At 40.0% G+C, this 23230-nt stretch overlaps 1 protein-coding gene across 3 annotated transcripts in view; it reads right to left on the reverse strand.

Moving 5' to 3' along the window:
* Window positions 1-23230, reverse strand: part of ZFHX4 (zinc finger homeobox 4) — a 224080-nt gene that overhangs the window by 2249 nt on the left and 198601 nt on the right. For all 3 annotated transcript variants that reach the window (XM_089661017.1, XM_089661019.1, XM_089661018.1), the window contains 5 exons: window positions 11394-11533; window positions 11088-11288; window positions 9906-10023; window positions 3866-9241; window positions 1-2184 (listed from right to left, as the gene is read on the reverse strand). The exon at window positions 1-2184 is cut by the window's left edge and continues 2249 nt beyond it. In XM_089661017.1, coding sequence (XP_089517143.1) covers window positions 692-2184; window positions 3866-9241; window positions 9906-10023; window positions 11088-11288; window positions 11394-11533 — 7328 coding nt within the window. In that variant the 3' untranslated portion in view covers window positions 1-691. The remainder of the gene's footprint in view (window positions 2185-3865; window positions 9242-9905; window positions 10024-11087; window positions 11289-11393; window positions 11534-23230) is intronic.

Here is a 23230-nt window from a genome sequence, read left to right on the forward strand (position 1 = left end):
GGATATAAATATAGCTTGTGGCAAATACAAACTGCAATACACAGGGCATATATATCTTTCCACCTCTCAGAATCCCATCTATGGTAAAACTGTACTATCTTGCAGGGTGAACTCATAGGGACTTTGCCTGTTGTTCAGCAAGGGTTCTAAAGTCTATTGGTACACTAAACACACCTAAAAAATGTGTAAATGTATTCTAATAAAGATTGACATTTTTGGAGGGGGAAAAGTCACAGTTTTACCAGGCTTCTTGCTGCTTTTGTTTAAACAAATGAGAAATGTTATTATGTTCTGACCTGAGAATTTAAAGCTACTGAATCACACCTACCTAAACTAAGAGAATTTCTCTTTGAATATTCTGGATCATCCCCCCATACAGTACATGCTAGCATTTTGGAATTCAATCCAGCTGAGGTGCAATTTGCTTTCGGAGAGTTTTTGGCTTGAAACAAGTTCCAAAAGAACTTGGAGGATTTTTTTCCTTTATTTCCATACTTTAAGCATATATTACAAGCGTATCCAACCATCTGAAACAGTTCTGTCCATACCATATCGTCCTATATTGCCAGCATATCAATATGGGAAAACAATCCTGAGTCAATCATTTGGTACTGTATTTTTTTTTGGGTTAGAGAAGCTTTGGAACTGCAATTAAGAAGTCTTATTTTAAGCAAGGGATCCTGTTTCACTCCTACACACTGAACATATCCACTCTGATGCTATTGAAATTACCATCTAGGCCAGAAGCAGGTTTTGCTTTGACTTCCAGTGGGTTATCTAAGTCTTCCAGCTTCTGGCTCAGCTCACTGTCAGACTCATCTGAACAACTTTCTGTGGGTAGTGAGGTTTGAACCCCTGAGGTGCTGCACAAACTTGAGGTAACCGTTGAAGGCAAGGAGAGGGAAGGAGGAGAAGAAGAAGGGGAAGAAGCAGCTTTCCTGGCAGACGCTTGAAAAAGAATATTTGGCCAGGACTTCATGGAGAAGCGAGAAAGATGAGGATAGGTGTTATTAGAAGAAGCTGCAGACTGCGAGGTAGATGTGGTGTTAGGACTAGGGGAGCAGACTGAGTGAGGTAATAATCTAACATGCTCTTTGGCATTTCTCATTGCTTGTTTGATTGTTTTCTCTTTGTGCAAGCTTGATTGGAGGTGTTGGTTAAGTGCTTCATTTCCGCTAATAGCCACATCACAGGCAAGACACTTATGTTTGTTGACTGGGACTCGAAGCACTGTTTCTTGTGGGTCAAATAAAGCCTGACCAAAGTAACAGAAGGACTTTTGATGGTTTACTGTTGCCTCTTCATCAGTAAACATCATCTGGCACTTTCTGCATATAAATTCATGCTTGACAAATGGAACAATGCAATTGTCTGAAAAGTCTGCACTTTTTGGGTGTGTTTGGGATTCTTCTTTTGTGCTTTCTGTGGCAGGACTCTTTTCTTCCTTCTTTTCCAACTCTTCATTTGACTTTTGCTGTTGTTCATTTTCTATGTTAGGCGAGTTTACTTGTGGAGGTTTTTGCTCTTGATGTGGCGGCATCTGCTGCTGCTGCTGCTGTTTTTGTTGTTTTTGTAGCGAATCCTGTAGGCTCTGCTGATATTGTTGGTATTGTTGTAACAATGCACCAGGTGATAAACCAGCAATGGCTTGAGGCACTGCTGGACCATATGGGAAGAGGCTTTCCATCCCACATAATGGGGGGAGATAACCACCTTGCATTGTTCCATGAAGCTGGGGAGTGAAGTATGAAGCAAAGCCAGGAATAAAATATGGCAAGAACTGCCCACCTATAAAAGAAGCTGGGTCACCAGAGACAGCATTTTGAAGTGCTTGCAAATGAGCATGGTCCACAGATGTTTCAGCTTTGCCCAACATGGAAAGAGCAGATGAGATTTTTTCCTCTTTTTTAGATTGCCTAACTTCAGATTTTGCAGCCTCTGATTCCTCCTCTTTGATCTTTTTGAATTTTTGTCGCTTAAGATTTTTTTCCAAGTCTTTGTTTTGGTGATCTGTCTGCTGTCCTGACAAACAGGATGATGACGAGGATGGATGGGGTGGCGGAGGATGTGGTGGTGGGGGAGTCTGCAGCAAAGATTTAGTGGGTGCACTGCTAAGAGAGAGGGCAGGAGATGGAGTAGCTGAAGTAGGGAACCCAAGCATGCTGGCACCAGGAGATGTCAAATCTGAAAAGTCAAAAAGAGACAGTATTTATAACATGTTTATGGATATCATTGGTATTCAGTCTAGCCTTATGAACACGAAGCAATTATAGCAATCAATAAACCAAATAAAACTTGCTTTTGGCCACATGGTATTAGTGTAAAACTCAACTAATCTATAAGGAATATTATAGTACAGTTCAATACTTAATTAGAAGTGTGGACTTGGACATGATAAAGGATACACGTTTAGCAGCTATGGCAGTTAGGCCTGCTGTAATCTTTTCTATGTTTTTAAGGTAAAAAAACTTATGAAGAAGTTGAAAAAAAGCAAGGGATGGTCTAATTTTCTGTCCTTTTTCCAGTGTCTGTTCTATGTTAAAATCAAATATAAGCTTTTGCAAGACCTTTTCTGTCTGCCATCTCCTAGGTTTCAACAGAAATTAAGTGAAAGACAGTACAAAAATAACTGAATACATGTAGTCTGAATCTTAACTCTAGGCATACAGATCAAATATATAAGGGAGCTTGTTCTCCCAAAAAAAGATATGAATGTCTGTCCATTCAGTCTTGTACCCCACTGCACAGCCCTGTCTAGCAGGGAAGGAGACTTAATATTTATCTGCTTCAGTTTAACTTTCACTTACAGATTACAGATCCCCCCTCTATCCTCACCCAGTAACTGTAAAGGAGGAAGCAGCACATTGATGAGTTCATCTCTCTTTCACTCTGCTCTCTCCTACTATCAACATGCTCCTTGACAAATAATTGCGTTCTCATGCATATTTCACCTTACCCTCTCTGAGTTTTGCAGACTGTACAGTACACTGCAAAAGGCTTCTACCAAGCCAAATTCATGTACTTATACTACGCGCATTTAAAAACCTACATGTAATATTGTATTAATGTTTACAAAATTGCACTAATATCTTTCTTTTATACCTGCCTGGTGTTTAGCTGTATTGCTCAGTGTTTATGTAAGTAATTCTGTTTCAGTACTAGCTTTCTAAGCTGCTTTTATAATTGTTACTACAATTAGTTGGGGATAACAGATATTCTATTTTACAATACAAAATAGTTTTTATTTTACATATATAGTATTTGAGCGTTTCTTATGGAGTAAACTAAGTATGTCAGCTCTAAATTCCAGGCTAAACCATGCCAAAATAAATATTACTAGACAAAAACCACCTGATTTGCACAAGACTACATTCACTGTGAATTACCCATAGGATCTGGTGTTGGACTGGATCACATTTTTTAATGAAACATGTACTGGAAGAAATATGTAGGCTGCCATTTCTAAACTTCTGACAATGCTAGTTGCTTGGCTAGTTGCTTGACATGGAACAAGCATCTAGCAAGTAAGGTGAAAACTCCTAATCTGCACACTCTCTGATGCAATGACTTAGAAGGTATTCTGAGAATCAGCATGGCATCAACAATAGCAGCCTCCATATTTATTTTAGGTACACTTCAAAGTTTTGTTCTTTTCCCCTTATATCATAACATAGCTAATAATCTACCTTTGACCCAAATTACACTAATTTACAGATCAAATAAAATAAGTAAGAATAAACATTATTATTGAACTGTTTAATTAAAAAATATTAATAGTATATAGCCTTTTTATAAAGCTGCTGAATTTATTTATGATCACATTCATATTACCAAAGCAGAATCAAATATTATGATTCACACTTACTGTTTGCACTCTGTGTAAACCCAGGCAATGGAGATGGGCTGTTCATCCCAGGAAGGAGAACTGAAGGAAGGCCAGGTAGCCCTTGGTAAGATGCTGACAGATTGAGACCGTGAAGAGGACTGCTCTCCATCATACTTGACTGTTGAACAGTTAATCCCAAAACATCTGAAGCCTTCTTTATCCGATCCAGTTCTTGTTGTGCCATCAGTTGTCGAACAGTAGTAGGGGCCAAATAGTCCTTCTCACGATCAAGCTGGCTTCCCACTGTTTCTCTCACCTTTAATATGTGTTGCTTTGAAAATATATGATCTCGAATGGATAAGCGTGCTGAATATTTCACCCCACAAAGAGAACACTCAAGTTTGGTTCCATCTGGCCCAGTTTGGTTAATCATGAAAGGCTTCCCTATGTTTATTTTGAATTTCTTCTCTTTTGCCCGTGCATTTTGAAACCAAACTTGGACAACACGTTTGGGAAGACCAATCTCATTGCCCAGTATTTCACATTCTTGCATTGTTGGAGTTCTATAATCACAAAAGCAAGCTTTGAGAACTTTTAGCTGAACATTACTCATTTGAGTTCTAAAGCGTTTATGACCTGGTCGGTCATTATTTTTGGCTTTGAAGAGGCTGCTGCTACTGAAAGAGTTTGGTGAGCTGGGATCTGGATCTGCAATACTAGATGTTTCACTGCGGTCAGCATTGTCCTCATACTCATCAGTCATGTATATACTTTGGTCATGATCGCTTTCTCTGTCCATGTTATTGTGTGATGTATTTGACAGAGAAAAGAAGAAACTCTCATCACAGTTATCAATTGTGGGAGTAGTTCCTGTTTTTGGCAAACTATCATTCATTTGAATTTTTGGTTCTTTGGGAGTTCTTACATATTTAGAGCTAACAGTCATGGTTTCTATATCATTGTTTCCTTCATCCCCTGTTGTAGCATCACTAATTGCTGTGTTAATTGATGATGTTTCATCAAAGTCATTTTTGCTTTGATCAAACCTTTCCACAGAAGGTTGATGCAAATTCTCTATGTCTTCATTGCATTCTGCCCTAAAAGATGATGGGCTTAAAAGATTCTTCGGTGATAGCTCAGCAGTTTTGCTTACTGGTGTGGAAACAGTAGAAGGCATATCATTTTCACTTAACTGGTCATTCTTTGGAAGTGTAGGATAATCAAAAAACATATATTTGTTTGGGCTTTCACCACCATCATCCATACCAGCAAGAGGACTTGGTGGCAAACTATAACCAGCATGTTTTCCCTCATTCCAATGCCGAGACCTAATATGACTTTCTAATGCTGACTTTGCTTTAAATAGTGCACGGCAAAATGGGCATCTTTTATGAGACTGAGCTGGACCAACAGCTCTGAACTGACCTTTTCTTTCTCTGGCTCTTGTATTCTGAAACCAAACTTGCACCACTCTTTTTTTTAGGCCCACCTCTCTAGCAATATGATCAAGCATCTTTCGCGTTGGATTAGAATCCAACAGATATTTTTCATAAAGTATTTCTAGTTGTTCTGGGGTAATAGTGGTTCTTAATCGTTTATCTCGATGTTGATCCTCACCACTATTGCCACCCTCCTTCTCACTGCAGTTATTATCATCCTTGTCATCCATTTTCCTTTTTAGGGAAGTGGAAACAGATGTGGCTCCATGTGGTCCACCAGCTTGTGGAGGCATGTGAGACATGGAACTACCAAGTAACTGCCCTGCCATAAGAGGATTGTTAGGATCAAAAATCATATATGGCATGTCCATGGGCCTTTCTAAAAACTGTGAGTGAAGAAATTGATTTTGGGCAGCTAAGAAATGCATGTGTTGGTGCTCCTGCCACAGTTCCAATGTTGGAAAAGCCACTGTACATTGATCACATTGGTATTGCAGCAGCTGAGGAGGTAGGCTGTTTGGCAATGAAGTCAGAGATATTGGCAGCGGGCTAGATGGAACAGGAGTGGTTCGTGATGCAGACGAAGGTCTTGCAATTTGCTGAGACTGCCTTTGCTGAGATACAGATATTGATGGTGAAGGCTGTGCTTCAGATGATGTAGAACTGGACTGAATTAATTTGGAGGCTAATGAGCTAGCAATAGCATCAATTTGCTTTGGTTTTTCAGTTTGCACATCAGGTTTTGGCGAAGTTTTACCAAACTCTGGTCTTGGAGATGGAATTAATGGTGTACTTGAGCCTGACCCAGAGCTTACTGTTGTTATAGTTGAAGCTTTTGATATCTCTGCTTGACTGGATGCCTTTGGCAAGATTTGATCTGTAGCATCCATTGAATCTTCAGTTTGGCTTTCATCTTGAATATCATCATCTTCATCTTTATAACACAGCTTTTTCTGATGTGTAATTAAGTCAAAAATTCTGGGAAATACAACATTGCATTTCTTACACTGATATTGCATGTTGCTAGTACGGATATAGCGCTCATTGGTTAGCTCTCTCTTTTCACTGTCTTTCGCTTCAGCTTGATTTTCATAACATTTTCTAGCTTTTTGACGGGCATTTTGGAACCAAACAACAATAACCCGAGTTGCTAAGTTAAGAACAGTAGATAATTGTTCTATTTCATCATCCTTTGGGTATGCATTAGTGTCAAAAAAGTCCTGTAAAACTCTAAGCTGATAGTCCGTAAACCTGGTTCTTGATGACCTTTTGCTAAAAGCGGAGTCTGACCTATGATCTATTGAAGGTAGTGGTGGCTCAATTCTTATATCCTCAAGAACAGTTATAGGGGGATTACTGAAATTGTATGGTGAATCTTTGTTTCTTTGACGTTCCTTAAATAAAGTGTTTCTAAACCAGTGTTTGATAACTTTCAAGGAAAGACCTGATTTTTCAGCCATCTCCTGTATCTGATCCTCATTAGGAGAATTATTAATGTCAAAATAGGCACGTAGTATCTTCAGCTGGTCATCTGTTATTCTTGTACGTGGGCGTTTAAACTGGGAATGTCGCAGGAAATTTGGATCTAAGCCCAACTGTTGCTGGCACATCTGTGTAAGATCTGCAGATAAAGCATCCATTGGAGAAAGCTGCAGTGCAAGTTGTGGAGGTAAAGCTGGATGTTGAACAGACTGCATCATAATTTGTGGGAAGAGGGGAAGATCCAAGGAGACAGGAAGCTGAACTGGAGGAGGAGCGGATGGTGGCGGTGGTGGAGGGGGTGGTGGTGGAGGGGGTGGAGGTGGTGGAGGAGGTGGAGGAGTTGGTGGTGGAGCTTGCAGTGGTGTAGGAGTTGAACTTGGAATCTTCACTGGTACAGATGGAGTAAGTGGGGGTGGAGGTGGAGCCGGTGTTGGAGGTGCAGAAGGAGGTGGAGGAGGTGGTGGTGGGGGTGGTGGAGGGGTTTCAGGAGAAGGTGGTGCAATTGGATAAAGCTTATCATATGCCTCTCTGTACTGGCGAGCAAATTTTTCCAGCTCCCCATATGGAAAGAACTGTCCATGTACATGTTCTTGGTGACTCTTTAGGATCAAAATATTTGAAAATAACTTACTGCATGCCCCACACTCTAGCTTCTCATTATTTTCATTTTCCCCAACCTTGTTTTTCTTTTGTACTTTTTGTCGGTTTTCATTATATTGAATAATCAATTCAAATCCAAAATTTTCTAGGAGAGCTTTTGCTGCATTTCCTCTAGCACCAGAAGCAATACGAGGTGGTGGAATACTAGGTTCTGATGATCTTTGCTTCTTTACATCTTTGCTGTCTTTAGAAGTATCATTTTCATTTGCAACATCTTGCTTTGGCTTTTCTTGCTTTTCAGTGACTTCCTCAGATTCTTTGTAACATGATGGATCCTTTGTAAGTGAGCATTCAGTACTCGACACACTAACATTGCTTTGCTCTTGTTTCATTATCCTGTTGGAATGGTATTGTTTTTGTGGTTGATGCTGAGATTGAGTAGCTTGATACTGCTGTGCCTGCTGCTGTGCTTGCTGTTGTAACATTTGTAGCTGGGTTTGCCCAACCTGATGTTGTGTTTGAATTTGAAGCTTTAAATCTTCAAGCAATGATCCTGCCATACCAGGCATTCCAAATGCAGCAGAGGCAGGTAGTCCTAAATCAGGATTTAGACTAAACTCTGTCCCAGGAATATAAAATGGGAAAAGAAACTGTGGCTGCTGGAACTGAACAAGAGCCTCTGGAGTCATTGGAAAGTGAGGAAGAAATGCTGGGTTTAAAAACTGGGGCTGAAAGAATGCAGCTTGTTGTTGCAGTTCATGCTGCAGTTGCATTTGAAGCTGTGCTGGTGACTGTGGTGGGTGATGTAGAGGTTGGGTAGGAATAACCTCTGGAGCTTGCTTTTTGTTTATTTCTTTGGCATCTAGGTGGGGTTCTTTGTGGTTTACATGTGGCAAACTCATAGAATCAAGCATCCCTTGGCTTGGGCTGCTAATATTCCCTGCTATGGTACTTCCACTAGTATTGTTACTACTTGGTTCTAGTTTTGCAGCCCTTGCCTTAGTTTGGTGAAGAACGGATCTCATATGAATCTCCAATGTAGAGCTTTGGCTGTATGCAACATTGCAAATGCTGCACTTGTATGGTTTGTTGTCAGTGCTGCTGTTGGTCTCTTGAGGAACTGGACTTGATGCTTCTTGCAAGACCTTTTTAAGTTTATGTAAATGAGACACAGAATTATAATGGACCAAAAGAATGTTCTTTTGAGTGAAGGATTCTTTACACACTGTACATTTATATGGTCGTGACGGATCTAAAAATTTTTCCATAGTAAAATTTGGCCCTTTTCTAAAAGGCAAAGTCCGCTTTGGTTCTGTGCCCAAGTCATCTGGAATGGAGCTACTGTCACTCCCAACTGGGCTAGCCTTTCCTTCATGGTCCATCTCATAATCACGCTCATTGTCCTGCTCCAGGGAGTGCTCATCTGGGGCTATGCTTTCATTTTCAGCCCAGAGCTCCCCATTTACAGGTAAGGATGCACAAAGCTGCTGTATTTCAGTCTCACTTAGCTCAGGGTGGCCTGTTTCCAAATGTTTTTTTAAAGCCAGGAATGTACGGAAGCTGCGTTGGCAAAGGCTGCACATGGTGGCAGCCCGGATAGCATGATACTGGGAATGTATCTGAAGCTTCTGCATAGTCTTAAAAGCCAAACTACAGTGGGTACAGCGGTATTTATAAACATGGCGATCAGAAACAGAAAGCTGCTGCCTCTTCTGCTGTTCACTTAATTGATCAGTTAGTAACTCGCAGTGCTTTGCATCTTTGTTGATGGATTTGTTCCATTCTGGGGTATCTAATGATTCCCTAGACATGTTTTGCTCTTCTGTTTTAATATCAGCTCCAGCCTTTAAATCTTCTCCACCTTGGATGATTTTTTCCTCTGTTGGGGGGTCACCTAGTTGAAAAAAGAAAAAAAAATTAGCATAAAATTTGTGCTAATGCTTTTTGTTCTCATTTGTATGGACATAAAATTTTTATGTGGATAAGCATTGTAGGATTTCTTTTTCATGTGATCAGCAACAAAGAACAAGCATGTAATACAATAAAATTAAAAGGCAGAATCTGCTGTACAAGCTCTTATGAGCCACGTTGCTGTAGCCATTAGAATATGGAAAAATGATACAACTGATATCGTTAGAAGACGGCTGGAGACTGGAGGTCTGCAAAAATAATTCATCTTTCTGCTCTCCAGATTCATGTATTAATGTAAATATCCATGGAAGCTGTACAATATAGAACAATTGTGCTGCTTTGCTTGTATGTTCTGTTTTATTTGAAACCCAGACATATTTTTGGTAACTACTTTTTTACAAAGCTATTGAAAGGTTAATCTAGACAATGATTATGTTTCAATCTATGAACTATACAATCTATGATGTTTCAGCTTGGGGAGATGCTGTAACAGCTTGACTCATCTACCATCTCTCTCTATTGGTAAGAGCTTGGTACCTGAGATTGCAAATCTTTCCTTCTTGGCTCTTGGGAGGAGGTCTTACTGTTGGGTAATTAATTTTATGTTAGCCTTTACAAAGCGCATTTCAATAGTTGCCTGGACTCACCTGTGAGTTTCCCAGATGAATCAGTGGTTGCAGCTGCAGGCTTCTCTGCTTCCATCTTGTCAAGTGCAGCCGGTGGCAGCAATATACTGTTTGGCATCACAACCTCTGGCACTGAAATCTGAAATGTGCAAGAACCATTAATCACCACATAAAAGGCACCAATGTCATACATTTCATCATTCAATCATACACAATCTGCTGGACAGTATCTGGGGGCAATTAGCATTTCTGCAATTCAGAGATAGAGTTCAGGGATCACTTTCCATTAAAAACACAATAAGCACTCTTTTTTTATGCTCTCTGTATATATACAAAGGTTTCCTTTGGTTGCTCCTCTATAAACCCACAGGCCAAAAATGTAGTAATAGGCTAATGTGTGTACCTGCAGCGACAGCGTGTGTCAGTGCTGGGCCAATCATAGCCCTGTGTATGCTATGACCCTGGCAACTTGCAACTTACACACCTCTTTTTTCTCCAATGACTAAAGAAATGAGAACAAAAGGGAGGTAAATATATGCTGCAGGGTTGGTCTGTATTAAAGTGAACCTGTTGCTCTGCTCTAAATGAACAATACACCCGTTCACTTTAAAGCAGACCTTCCAGTACAAGGTCCACATATAACATTTGGCCCCCTCCTCCTGTAGAAATGGCTGGCATAACTATCCTTCAGAAATATATCCCAAATATTGTGAGAAGGCACTCCAGTCCAGTTTAAGAGTGCCTTCTTACAAATTTTGAGCTGATCTGTGTTCTCCAGGATCCAGGAAAAAGGTGTCACCTTCGGCCTAGATGTTGCAAGCAGAAGACAGGGTAAGGTAAGTATAAAGCCTAACTTTATTCTTTTTAAGTACAGAAATAGTTTACCGGGGAGGGTCTATGGACCTTTTATATTACCACAAGGTCTGCTTTAGGTACACAATCAACAATAGTCTTGATTTGGGAAGGGCTTTTGAAGAGAAGTCCCTAATTTTCAGGCTTACAGTGAAGGATTTAGAGAACAGGGCAATGCAATGGGCATTAGTACTTAGCACTTAGTAAAAAGGTGTCCATATTGTTCCAAATTTGTGTCTAGTCATTGGGTGGGAAATCTAGAGAGTCTGTCTTAAGAGGTGTTCAGCCAATTCAAGATTTAGGTAACAAAATATTTAGTTATTTCCATTTTATCTTTTTTCATTGACTTACTGTCATGAGGAGCTTTTCTACACAGTCTGGAGACACACTGTGCAAATGAGTCAAGTGCAGCTGGAGATGCATTTTGTTACTGAGAACATCTTGGCAGAGAGGGCAGGAAATCACAGGCTGCACGGAATGCTGGGAGATGATGTGCATTTGAATCCGGTTGGAGTCTTTGCTGCTGTAGTTGCAGTAGGGACACTGATAGCACTGTCAAAAAAAAGCATAACCAATTGTAAAATCCTTTAATAAACAGAATTACGAGCCCTCCATTTGTTCTGTTATTTATATGTTTATACTCTGCCATATCCATACCTGTTCTTGGAAAACACTATTTTCCTCAGCAGTTCTTGATCTCTTAGCTGCACCATCCTCTTCTTTACTTTGTATTAACTGCCGCTTTACAGTGGTAGAATTCAGAAGAAACTCTTTGTCAGGTGAGTGAGTTCCAGAACCTAAAATATATTTGAAAAAAATAATACCTTTATGAGATCCCAATGTATTTCAATACTGTATTTTAAAACAATTTGTGAAAGTTGCAAAGGTAACTTATTCACACAAGGTGGTGGCTAGAGATGAGCGAATTATTCAAAAATTCGATTCGGCTGATTCGCCGAATTTGCGGAATAAATTCGATTCGATGCGAATTTATTCGCTGCGAATTTAACTTATTAAAAGGGTTTCTAGGCTTCAGAGAGCCTTTATATTAGTGCAGAACACTGTACCTTTAATTTAAATGCCCTTGGAGTCTGCTGGGGAAGAGAAATAATACTGTCAGTCAGTATGACATGCAGATGAGTGCCGTCGATCTTAGAATCACCGCACACTTCACTCATTTGGGCAGTCACGGGGCCAAAACCAGAGTGTGGAGCCACAGTGTGGCGGTGGAGGCAGCAGCAATGGGAGGCCATACAGCACCCTATGACAAAATGGAACCCACCAGCAGTGTGAGGAGACCTGAAAGTGACACATGGCAGAGTGTGGCGATGGAGACAGCAGCAATGGGAGGCCATACAGGGACCCATGACACACTCTGGACCTGGCAGCAGCATGAGTAGGCGGTACAGGGGCCCATGGCAGAGTGGCGAAGCGTAAGCAGCTTAAATTGAAGGCCATACAGAGGCCTATGTTAAAAAGTCCCCCCAGCAGCAGTGTGGGGAGACGACTATCAAGAGTCCAATGGCAGAGTGGCGGACCAGAAGCAGCTTCAATTGAAGAAGAAGAGGATGAGGATGAAGAAGAAGAAGAGGATGAAGAAGAAGATGAGGATGAAGAAGAAGAAGAAGAAGAAGAGGATGAGGATGAGGAAGAAGAAGAAGAAGAAGAGGATGAAGAAGAAGAAGAGGATGAAGAAGAAGAAGAGGATGAGGATGAAGAAGAAGAAGAAGAAGAGGATGAGGATGAAGAAGAAGAAGATGAGGATGAAGAAGAAGAGGATGAGGATGAAGAAGAAGAAGAAGAAGAAGAGGATGAGGAAGAAGAAGAAGAAGAGGATGAAGAAGAAGAAGAAGAGGATGAGGATGAAGAAGAAGAAGAAGAAGAAAAGGATGAGGAAGAAGAAGAAGAAGAAGAAGATGAGGATGAAGAAGAAGAAGAGGATGAAGAAGAAGAAGAAGATGAGGAAGAAGAAGAAGAAGAAGAAGAAGTAGGATGAAAATAAGAAGAATTCCATTCCAGCAAAAAGTGTATCTGCAGAGAGCTCCGCTATTTCTGACAGTTCTCTGACAGTTCCTTCACATTTACAGCGGTTGAAACATTGTATCTATTTGTTTCCGAATAAAAACATCTGTATCCTAAATGGAAACAAATAGATACAATGTTTCAACCGCTGTAAATGTGAAGGAACTGTCAGAGAACTGTCAGAAATAGCGGAGCTCTCTGCAGGGACACTTTTTGCTGGCTGTAGAAGGGATGAAAATCGGCCGATCGGGGAAAATTCGATTCGCGCATCCGAAGTTTGCTAATTTTTGGATTCGGCGCGAATCAAATTTTTCCTAATATTCAAAACGAATTCCACTTCGCCAAGTTCGATTCGCTCATCTCTAGTGGTGGCAACCACTCCGCTTACTGTCATGCCTTTGGCAGAATGGTAGTATTTAGATTCAGCAATATTTAACAACATGTGGTTGGCTCCAAATACAAATGCTGTTTGGAGGATTTGGGGGATTGTTATATCAGGATAGAGTTTATTCATGTCCTGGTTGGAAATTTTATGACACATGCTAGCAGCTACTTTGCAAGACTGGTCCAACATTATTAGACTCAGTTTTATTGTGGGTATTAGTGATGTATAAATGGCTATTGTGAATTTCTATGAGAATGATGAGTTAAAACTAAAGAAAAACTAAGCCTAGACAATGGCAACAAATGATATATAATGCATGCTACAACAATAAATTAACAACAGTCAAGTGTAATGTGCAGATATTTCTTCTGTTTTGATGTTGCTAACTATAATCAGTTTACAAACTCCCACTGCAAGCTTGAATTAACATATATATTTAGGATCAGGTAAGCTAAAAGGAAAAAAATCTACCTTATTGCTCTCTAAAAACATGCAAAAAAGCAGTTCCTAGCACAATCATTGGTCACCGACCTCTTTTTACATAGTCATGTCCCATTTTTATTATGGCTAATGAGTGAGAAAACATGTATACACATCCACACAAATATTTTTAAATTATGTCTCAAGTCAGCACTTTTTTAACTTTGGACAGAATAGGGAATGATTAAAACCCGTCAGTTTTTTTTTTTCTATACAGTATCTTATGTTAATTCAATTCAATTCCTGGTCTTTGAGCAAAACAGGAAGCAAAAGTAAATCTTTCAAAAAGTGTGGGACATTTTTCACCATAACAGGTATCCCTACTGGTAGATGTCCCTTCTTTTATGGTCACATTGACAATTAAAAAGTGTAGACTTTTCACTTTCATTCCCAGTGACCAAAGCCATCAGGGCAAATAGAAAGGCTAAAGACGCAGGAATTTAACCCTTTCCCATGAAAAAAAAAGTTTGCCCATTAGATACACTCCAAGTCTGACTTGTGAAGCATCTAACTAAACAGTCTGTGCTTTCTCTTTGCAACCAATCAATGTCTACTTTATATGCTCTAACTTGGCCTTGTAGCAAGGATGGTTAAGGCTGACAAGAGGAGCCTAGTCACAAACAACCTGTGTGGCAAAACTAACCTAAAATACTGGGAGTTGTAATCCATTAAAGATACATGTCTGCATCCCTTTCTATTCTAAAACAAAAAAAAAAATATGAAAACATTTCTAGTTTTGTTTATGTATCATGGAATTCCAACTCATTGATTCAGATATATTGGAAGTCACATTTTATGTCTAGTAACTGTTAGTAGACTCAATAAACAGGTTTAAAAATGTACTCCTCTCTTTTGTTTGGATAACCCTAGGTTGCCTTGAAAGATTAATCAATAACAGCATTTCAGCTGGAATTTCTAGATTCGCTTAAAAGAAAGATTAAAAAAAAAACATTTCTTCTTCCTAGCATTTCCTGATCTGCTATTTTAATTTCTTTTGCTGTCAAATGCTGCAAAAACAATAAAGTTTTTGTTGTTTTAGCAAAGCCCCACAAAGCTGTCTCACAAACAGGGAAATATCCCCTTCATAACACACTTACCTATGTAGAGAAATAAAAATTTTATCTCTATCTCTCTTTCAGCATTCTGTACTATAATTCTACAGGGCTGTAAAAAGCGTATACTGTGATTATCTGATCTCTTTAGACTGCAAACATTTTATTGTGCTATTTTGCAGTTCGACTATAGTTAATTTCAATATGATCCCCTAAACACACAGCTCTTAATAGGATGCGGGAGCTTGCAGCATAATGTGGCTACAACATTGCATACATCAAAGTGAGAGGGTCGCGATTCTAATTTTCCTGTCCATCAGAAAATTCTTTCCAGCGTCAATTTGCCAGATAATCTCTTCTGCTAGGCTGGATATTACAAGAGCACTGGACAGGCATGTCACATACATCTTACGACGAAAACAGAAGCTCATTTACCAACTATTCCAATCTCATCACCATGCGGCATCATCTGACCTTTTTTTTCCCTTCTGTTTTATTATGAGTATTTCTAATTTTAACTTTCAATTTTCACCATCTTCCAGTCAATTTGCAACTAAATTATTTCCAGGACGAGGACACTATCACTGGACAACCGGGTGCAAATGCATCTTGAAATGTTCGGTTGCTAGGCCATTGATTGCTATCAGACCCTACATAAATATATAGCCCATTGGTAATCTGATTGTGCATGAAGATACAACTTGATTTTCTCCCTTGCACATGAGAGCGGGCTAAATGGACAAGGTCCCCTTGATTGCACAGGAACCTGTTTTTTAATTTATAAATGGGGGCTGTCAAGGTTATGGATGCCGATAGGAAAGATCATATTTGTGCATTTTGTTTGCGGTAAAGCAAAGATGACAGAAGGGATTATGGGAGCTGAAAATTTGACATTGTCAAAAATGCAGTAAACATGCCACTTTACATTCAGAACTCTGTCACAGGTGAATGTATTTCCATTTCTGAGTCAATATCTGGAACACATCTTATCAATACTACCCCTAGTGGGTCTATCAGCCAAATGAGAATACTGTAGTGTCCCTTTTATAAATGGGAATTCTAGTTAAAGCTATTATTATTTTCAATGATTACAAACTGTGAGAATGAGATTGTAAGAAGTGATTTCTCAAATGTTGCTCAATTGTGTACTACCATCACAAAATTTGCAACATATTTGTGTCATTTACCATATTAAAAGTAACAACACATCCCACTTAGAGAAAGCACTCTAAAGTGGGTGGTTCACATGCAAGGATTGTTATTTTAGCTTTGTGGAATAAAGTGGTGAATGTGTGTGATGTTATTGGAGTGCATCTGTGTAGTAAAAAAGAAGGAAAACCAGGGGAAAGATTTCCACTGGAAAAGAGGTTCCAATGAGACCAAACAGCGGCTAAAAAAAGGAAAAATGTATTGCAAAGTCAAAATTCAAAAATACACAGACAATATGAATGAATACCACCTCCACCATGTGTTTGAACTGATTTGCTAGTGAGTCGGCAGCATTTCAATTTTCGGTAATATTTGAAGTACCCAGTTTGGGACTATATTACATTATATTTGTACTACTGTTTGGAGGCATCCCAGTTTACTTTTACGCTATTTTGAGTGCGTCTGTCTTCTCTATGCTGTATCTAAAGCACGGATGACTCCCTTTCAGTCCAGCACCCATTTTCCGGTAGGTTATGGGAGAACAGCTTTAGAGCAAAAGCCATTTTCTTATCCATTCACAAATTCTCCTTAATGAAATGGCCTGAATCCAGCCAGGTGTATTTTCTAATGACACACAAGCCATACAAACTACTTCACCATGCTTCCTGTAAGACCACCCCCTTAGTAGCTGAAACAGGTAACATGTATATTTTCCAATAAGACAATTTTGTGTTGTCCTACTTACAGTAATTGTGAGCACCTCCACAGGTATACATCCCACCTCTGGAAAAACACAGCAAGACATACAGCATGGTGAACACTTGCAGAGATCAGTTTATATTGCTATCTGAAACCATGAGGTTGTCCACCAGCATCCCTGAAATTAAGTATTCTAAAGCTATAAATTTCAAACACAGCACAGCAATACTGCTTTTTGTGCTGATTTGTTAGCTAGAACATCATGATCACCGTAGTATTTCTGCTGCTAAACTCTCTCTCCTAAGCTGGCAGGCAAACAAAATGTAAACATTGAGCCCACTTACAGCCAGTGCATTATTAAAAGATGTACCCTGCAGTATATGAAAGCTTTATCTTTCACTTATTAAGAGGTTCAAGAGGAGAAGAAATAAATCTACAGTGAAAACAGAACAGTGCTGATCAGTCTCTGATTACATTTTTCATATAGAAATTTCCTTGATATGGCAGTAGGGTTGCTTTACTAAAGGCAATTAGACTGATCACTTTGCAAGGGAATTCGCCCCAGAGTTCATGAATGTGGTAAAAGAATGCCCAATCCGTGCAAGGAAAATAAAAAACAAAACAAAAACATTTTTGCTTGTACATGTTCGGATGATGGAAATCAGCAGAGCTTCACTTCATTTACTAAGCTCTAGGGAACCTTCCCTTGCAAATTGAACAGCATATTTGCCTTAAGTAAATCAACCATAGTATCTTCTGGAATCCCAGTCCCCAGATCTACAAACGATGGGTTAATGAGCTATTAAAAATAAATACAACGCTATTTTAACTGGTTAATAAATAAAAACCGAAAGTCTTGTAACCCACTGGAACCAAACCTTTTCTTTTTTGGACCAGGTTTGTGAGAAATTAAACTTACAGTCAGCTAATTATGTGGTAATCGTTAAGCCACTTTTCTGTACTTACTAATACATGTATACCCCGCCTGTATGCTACTGTATGTATGTTATACAGAAAAAAGCAAAGAATCAATTGCTGCATTCATAAAGTTTTTGGCCACCAGCCCACCAGAAAATTAAAAACCATAGCATACCTGTCAAATGATCTACCTAATCATTGGCCCAGTCACTATATTCTATATAACAATGTAAGTATGCTGACCTACTGGGTTAAAAAAAATAAACTCTTGCAGTGGTCCCCCTCAGGTTTAAATGCTTGTTAAATCTAGGGGTAGAGGAAAAAGCTGTTATACTTTTTTCTATGCTCCAGCAGGCATCCACTATTCTGTGAAGCAGGTCCACCAAAGCCTCTGTTGCCCAGTACTCTGGCTAGAGGTTGCACTCGGACTTCTTGTTGAATGCAGAACCAGTGGTCCTGCAATGTATGTGAGGACATTGAGGGCTCATCCAAAACCCAGGGTGTCAGAGAGAAGCATAGAGCAGCAACTGCCTGAGGATCGAGGCATAAAGAAAGTATTACAGCCTTTTCCTCTAAATCTAGGGGTAGATCTGTAATGGTTTGTGCTCTGCTCGAGCAGGCATCCACCACGCTGTGCAGCAGGTCCACCAAATCCTCTGTTTCCTAGTGCTCTGGCCAGTGGTAGCACTTGAATGTCATCATGTAGAATGCAGGTCCTGCATTGTATGTGAAGACTTTGAGTGCTCACCCACAACCCAGAGTGTCGGAGAGAAGGTGAGAGCAGAGACTGCCTAGGGAATGAGGAATAAGGTAAGTGTTACGGCCTTTTCCAGTACCGATAGCTAATCAAGCAGTTAACCCTTGCGGGGGGAGTGGTGCTGAAAGGGTATCTTTTACAAATATCCTTGAGTTTGCTTTTAATAGAAATCAATATCTGTAAAATTTCCATTGTGCTGGAAAATCTTGGCTATTGCACCTTTGATCATTTTTTTTTTCTACATTAACCAATTCAATACCGGGCAATTTTACTCCCTTCCTGCCCAGGCCATTTTTCAGGTTTCAGCGCTCTCACACTTTGAATGACAATTGCGCGGTAATATAACACTGTACCCAAACTAAAATTTTGCCATTTTCTTCACACAACTAGAGCTTTCTTTTGGTGGTATTTAATCATCGCCAGGGTTTTTTTTTTTTGCTAAATTAACAAAAAAAGACCGAAAATATTGAAAAGAAACAACACGTTTTTCTTTGTTTCTGTTATAAAAGTTTGCAAATAAATAATTGTTCTTCATAAATTTAGGCCAAGATGTATTCTGCTACATGTCTTTGGTGAAAATAACCCAAATTAGGATGTATTTTTTAGTTTGTAGGAAAGTTATAGAGTTCACAAACTATGGTATACCGTATATACTCGAGTATAAGCCGAGTTTTTCCGCACATTTTTTGTGCTGAAAAACGGCCCCCTCGGCTTATACTCGAGTCAACGTCTGCAGGGGGCTGCTGTCTCTTACTTGGCTCCGGTCCCACGACGATCCGGTCCAGGAAGCGCGGCTGCTCCTTCATTCGGTTCGTCCACTGGATGTTCACGCGGTTGCTCGGCTCCGCCTTCTCACGGGTGATTGGCCGCCAGAACTGTAGCTCAGGAAAGGCACACAGGCGGCCAATCACCGGCGAGGAGGCGGAGCTGAGCGGCCCCACGAAAATCGAGTGAAGGAGATGCAGGTAAGTGTGCCGTGCTTAGGTGCTGCTGCAACCACATATGCTGGCTGCAACAGCACCATACTGGAACAGGGGTCAGCAAGTGTCAGTGGGAGGAATAGTGCCCCATCATTGGTGTCACTGATACCAATGATGGGGCATTATTCCTCCCACTGACACCAACGATGGGGCACTTTTCCTCCCCCCCACTGACACCAACGATTGGGCACTATTCCTCCCCCCCACTGACACCAATGATGGGGCACTATTCCACCCCCCACTAACACCAATCATGGAGCACTATTCCACCCCCCACTGACACCAATCATGGGATACTATTCCTCCCCCCCACTGACACCAACGATGGGGCACTTTTCCTCCCCCCCACTGACACCAACGATGGGGAACTATTCCTCCACCCCCCCACTGACACCAATGATGGGATACTATTCCTCCCACTGACACCAATGTTGGGACACTATTCCTCCCACTGACACCAATGATGGGACACTATTCCTCCCACTGACACCGAAGATGGGGCACTATTCCACTGACACCAATAATGGGATGCTATTCCCCCCACTGATACTAATAATGGGGCACTATTCCTCCCACTGACACCAATGATGGGGCGCTATTCCTCCCACTGACACCAATGATGGGGCACTATTCCTCCCACTGATACCAATGATGGGGCACTATTCCTCCCACTGATACCAATGATGGGGCACTATTCCTCCCACTGATACCAATGATGGGGCACTATTCCTCCCACTGACACCAATGATGGGGCACTATTCCTCCCACTGACACCAATGATGAGGCACGATTCTTCCCACTGGTGTTCCCACCCTCGGCTTATACTCGAGTCAATAGTTTTTCCCAGTTTTTTGTGGTAAAATTAGGTACCTCGGCTTATATTCGGGTCGGCTTATACTCGAGTATATACGGTAGATCTGAATATTGATCAATCCTGAAGTACTGACAGCCAATCTAATTTCTTGAGGTCCAAGAATGTCAGAATAGTACAGATATCCCCCAAATTACCCCTTTTTGCAGAGTAGACAGTCCGACGTACTTCATAAGAGGCATGGCGAGTTTTTTGAAGTTGTATTCTTTTTGTCATAATTTTTCGGAAAACGAAAAAATAAAAAAAATTATTTTCACTATTTTTTTTTACATACTGTCACCAGTGCAGTACAGCGTCATCATATAATCTGGCATGGCGGTGATCAGGGACACTGACTAGTGACAGTGTGAAAAAAAAAATATATTTTTTTTTTATTATTTTAAATTTTTTATTACATTTTTTTTCTTTTTTTTAAGATTTTTTTTTCATATTTCACTATGTCCAAAGTAGTACAATGTTACCATAGTAACATTGTACTACTTTGGGGAAGTGATCAATATTTTTTTCTTTTTACACAATTTACTTATAGCAAAGAATTACTTTGCTATAAGCAAGCATTTGCCTGAATGACATCGATTCATTGAGGGTTTTTTTTTTTTCATTTGTGCTTAGCTGTGATTTGGCCACAGCTAATCACATGACATGTGCATGTGATTAGCTGTGACCATTCACAGCTAGACACTAGTATACAATGAATGGCATGAATGAAGCCATCCATTGTATACAACTGTCATGTGACCTGCTGTGATTGGTCACAGCAGGTCACATGGTACCGGCAAGGGGGCCGATACTCAGATCTGTCATCGGCCGTGTCCGAGGTACACGGCCAGTGACAGATCGCTCCGCTGCGCGGCTCTGCAAGCGCGCGAATTGCGCATGTGCGGGAGTACGTCAAATGGCGGCCTCCCGGAAAGCTAGTGCATTTTTCCGGACGCCATACGGCTATTGGCCAGGCGTCAAATGGTTAAAAATTAAGATTGCTTAATTGCTCATGCAAAAGGAGTACACAGCAATTTTGTGTTCTCATACTCATACAGTATACATTTAAAAAAATCCTTGCTGTCATTTGGCAAAATGTAAAATGTTGTGTTTAAGTCTGAATTTATTCCCGCAGCATGTTATTTTTGGCCTGACATCTGGCAGGGCCAACATTTAATGTTAAACATTGCTGACCTACAGTTCATCTGATAGCATAACCCTGCCCTGTCTGCTGATACAAATTCTAATGCAGCAACCTGGTTCAAACCAATAAATAATCTTATGCTAATGTAGATTTACAAATGTTTAATGAACATCTCTGACATCCCTCGTATATTATCTCTGCCTCTTATCCTTGAACTGCTTTCTTTTTTCTTTTTGTGTATGTGTGTGCACATATTATTTTTAACTCAAGAGATAACCGAGAGGATGGCAATAACTCAGCAAACAACTTTGCTGCTGTGTAAATAATGTATTCCCAAATTACATTATTTCTGTAAAATGGCTTTAACGCAATTTCTAACAACATTCAAACATAAATATGCAGTTTCAGGAGATTAACAGAAGACATTTAAAACCTGGAAGCTGACTTCCTGCCCAGTAAATCAGCAGAGGAAAACTACCAACTGTCATTTTGTTGTGCTCTTTTGTCTCTAATAGCAGTTTACATAGAGGGGTTATCTTGCAATAGTTACATAAATGTAAGATGGGCAGTTTGTGTACAGAATGTCAACAGTAGCTCCATTACATAAGAAATGTTATGTAATATTTTTGTTTTCTGAACATGGTGAAATAAAATAAATTGTATAAATTGTAATTTGGACTGTCAGATTATATGGTCAGTTTGCTAGGAAGGAAGATCCAACGGTATAAGAACCATATCAGCATGTGACTCTGATATTGGTTTCTACAGTCTTCGGCACAATATGGTGCGTTAATTATTTGGAAACCATGTAGAGAGCAAAGCATTACCTTCTGTTTTTAAGACTCCCTATAACTGAAACTCTGCATGGAGGAGTACAGAATAGAAAGGAATGAAAAACCCATCTGTTAAATTTAAGCTTCAGAAAATAAGTCATACCTAAAATTAATTCAGCTATGTGTGTAATCTAAGCTTCAGCTATTCAACTCCGTAAACAGGCTTATGTCACCAAAAGCAGTTAAAGGTAGCCAGGTAAGCATGTGAAAAGAAGACTAGGCCTGCCATCTCTGGCCAGAGATTGCAAACATAAAACATCTTTACCAGGGGCGGACTGACAACTCATTGGGCCCCCGGGCAATAGGGGATCATGGGGCCCCTGTGTCTTTGCCCAAACTCAAAAAAGCCTATGAAAAAGGTACCAGGGGCATCTCATGGGGCCCCCTACTGACCCCGGGCCCTCGGGCAGTGCCCGAGTTTCCAAATGGTCAGTCCACCCCTGATCTTTACGCAATATTACCTGAGAAAACTCATGAAAGAAATGCTTAAGGGGATTGTAGCCATTGTAGCCCTCCTAGATTGTAAGCTCGAAAGAGCAGGGCCCTCGATCCCCTCATGTTTTGCATTGTATTGGTATTGTTCTGTCACATGTTCTGTCCCCCTTTGTAATGTACAGCGCTGAGCGAACCATTGGCGCTTTATAAATACTGTATAATAATAATAATAAATAATAATATTAGTGCACTTGCGAGAAGAGCAACTGAGTACCGTCCGTGATACTTTGTTTATTCACACTAACATCAACTACTGCTTGGACCTTGAAGAAAGGGGCACACCCCGAAAGCTTATCCTGAAAAAGGGATGTTAGTACAAATAAAAAAAATATATTGGACTGTACTCAACTGTTTTTGCTGAAAAAAAAATGAAAACTGCTAATTTGTTCTGAATAAAATACGAAGATATATTAAATGCACTATACATTTACTTTTAATTGGCTACAAAGATTTATATAGTGAGAAATCTCTGCAATACTACCAAAATATCACTAGTGATGCTAAGATTGGTCACAAATTGATCCATATATGGTCTATTTTACTTTCAGATTACTCACATATAAGAAAAGCTCCCAGAGGACTACTTAATATCTCTGTCCTAGATGTCCTAGACAAGCTGTTGCAGGTAAAAATTGGAAGGTGGAAAGAGATTTTCTAGAATGCTGACTGACTCCAATGCTCAGGATGAGTAGTGTATACTATATGGCAGTCATCAGTGACAACTGAGTAT

The sequence above is a fragment of the Staurois parvus genome, unplaced genomic scaffold, assembly GCF_062004578.1.
Source record: "Staurois parvus isolate SC_StPar_1 unplaced genomic scaffold, SC_StPar_1.0 ptg001302l, whole genome shotgun sequence".
NCBI classification, from domain to species: domain Eukaryota; kingdom Metazoa; phylum Chordata; class Amphibia; order Anura; family Ranidae; genus Staurois; species Staurois parvus.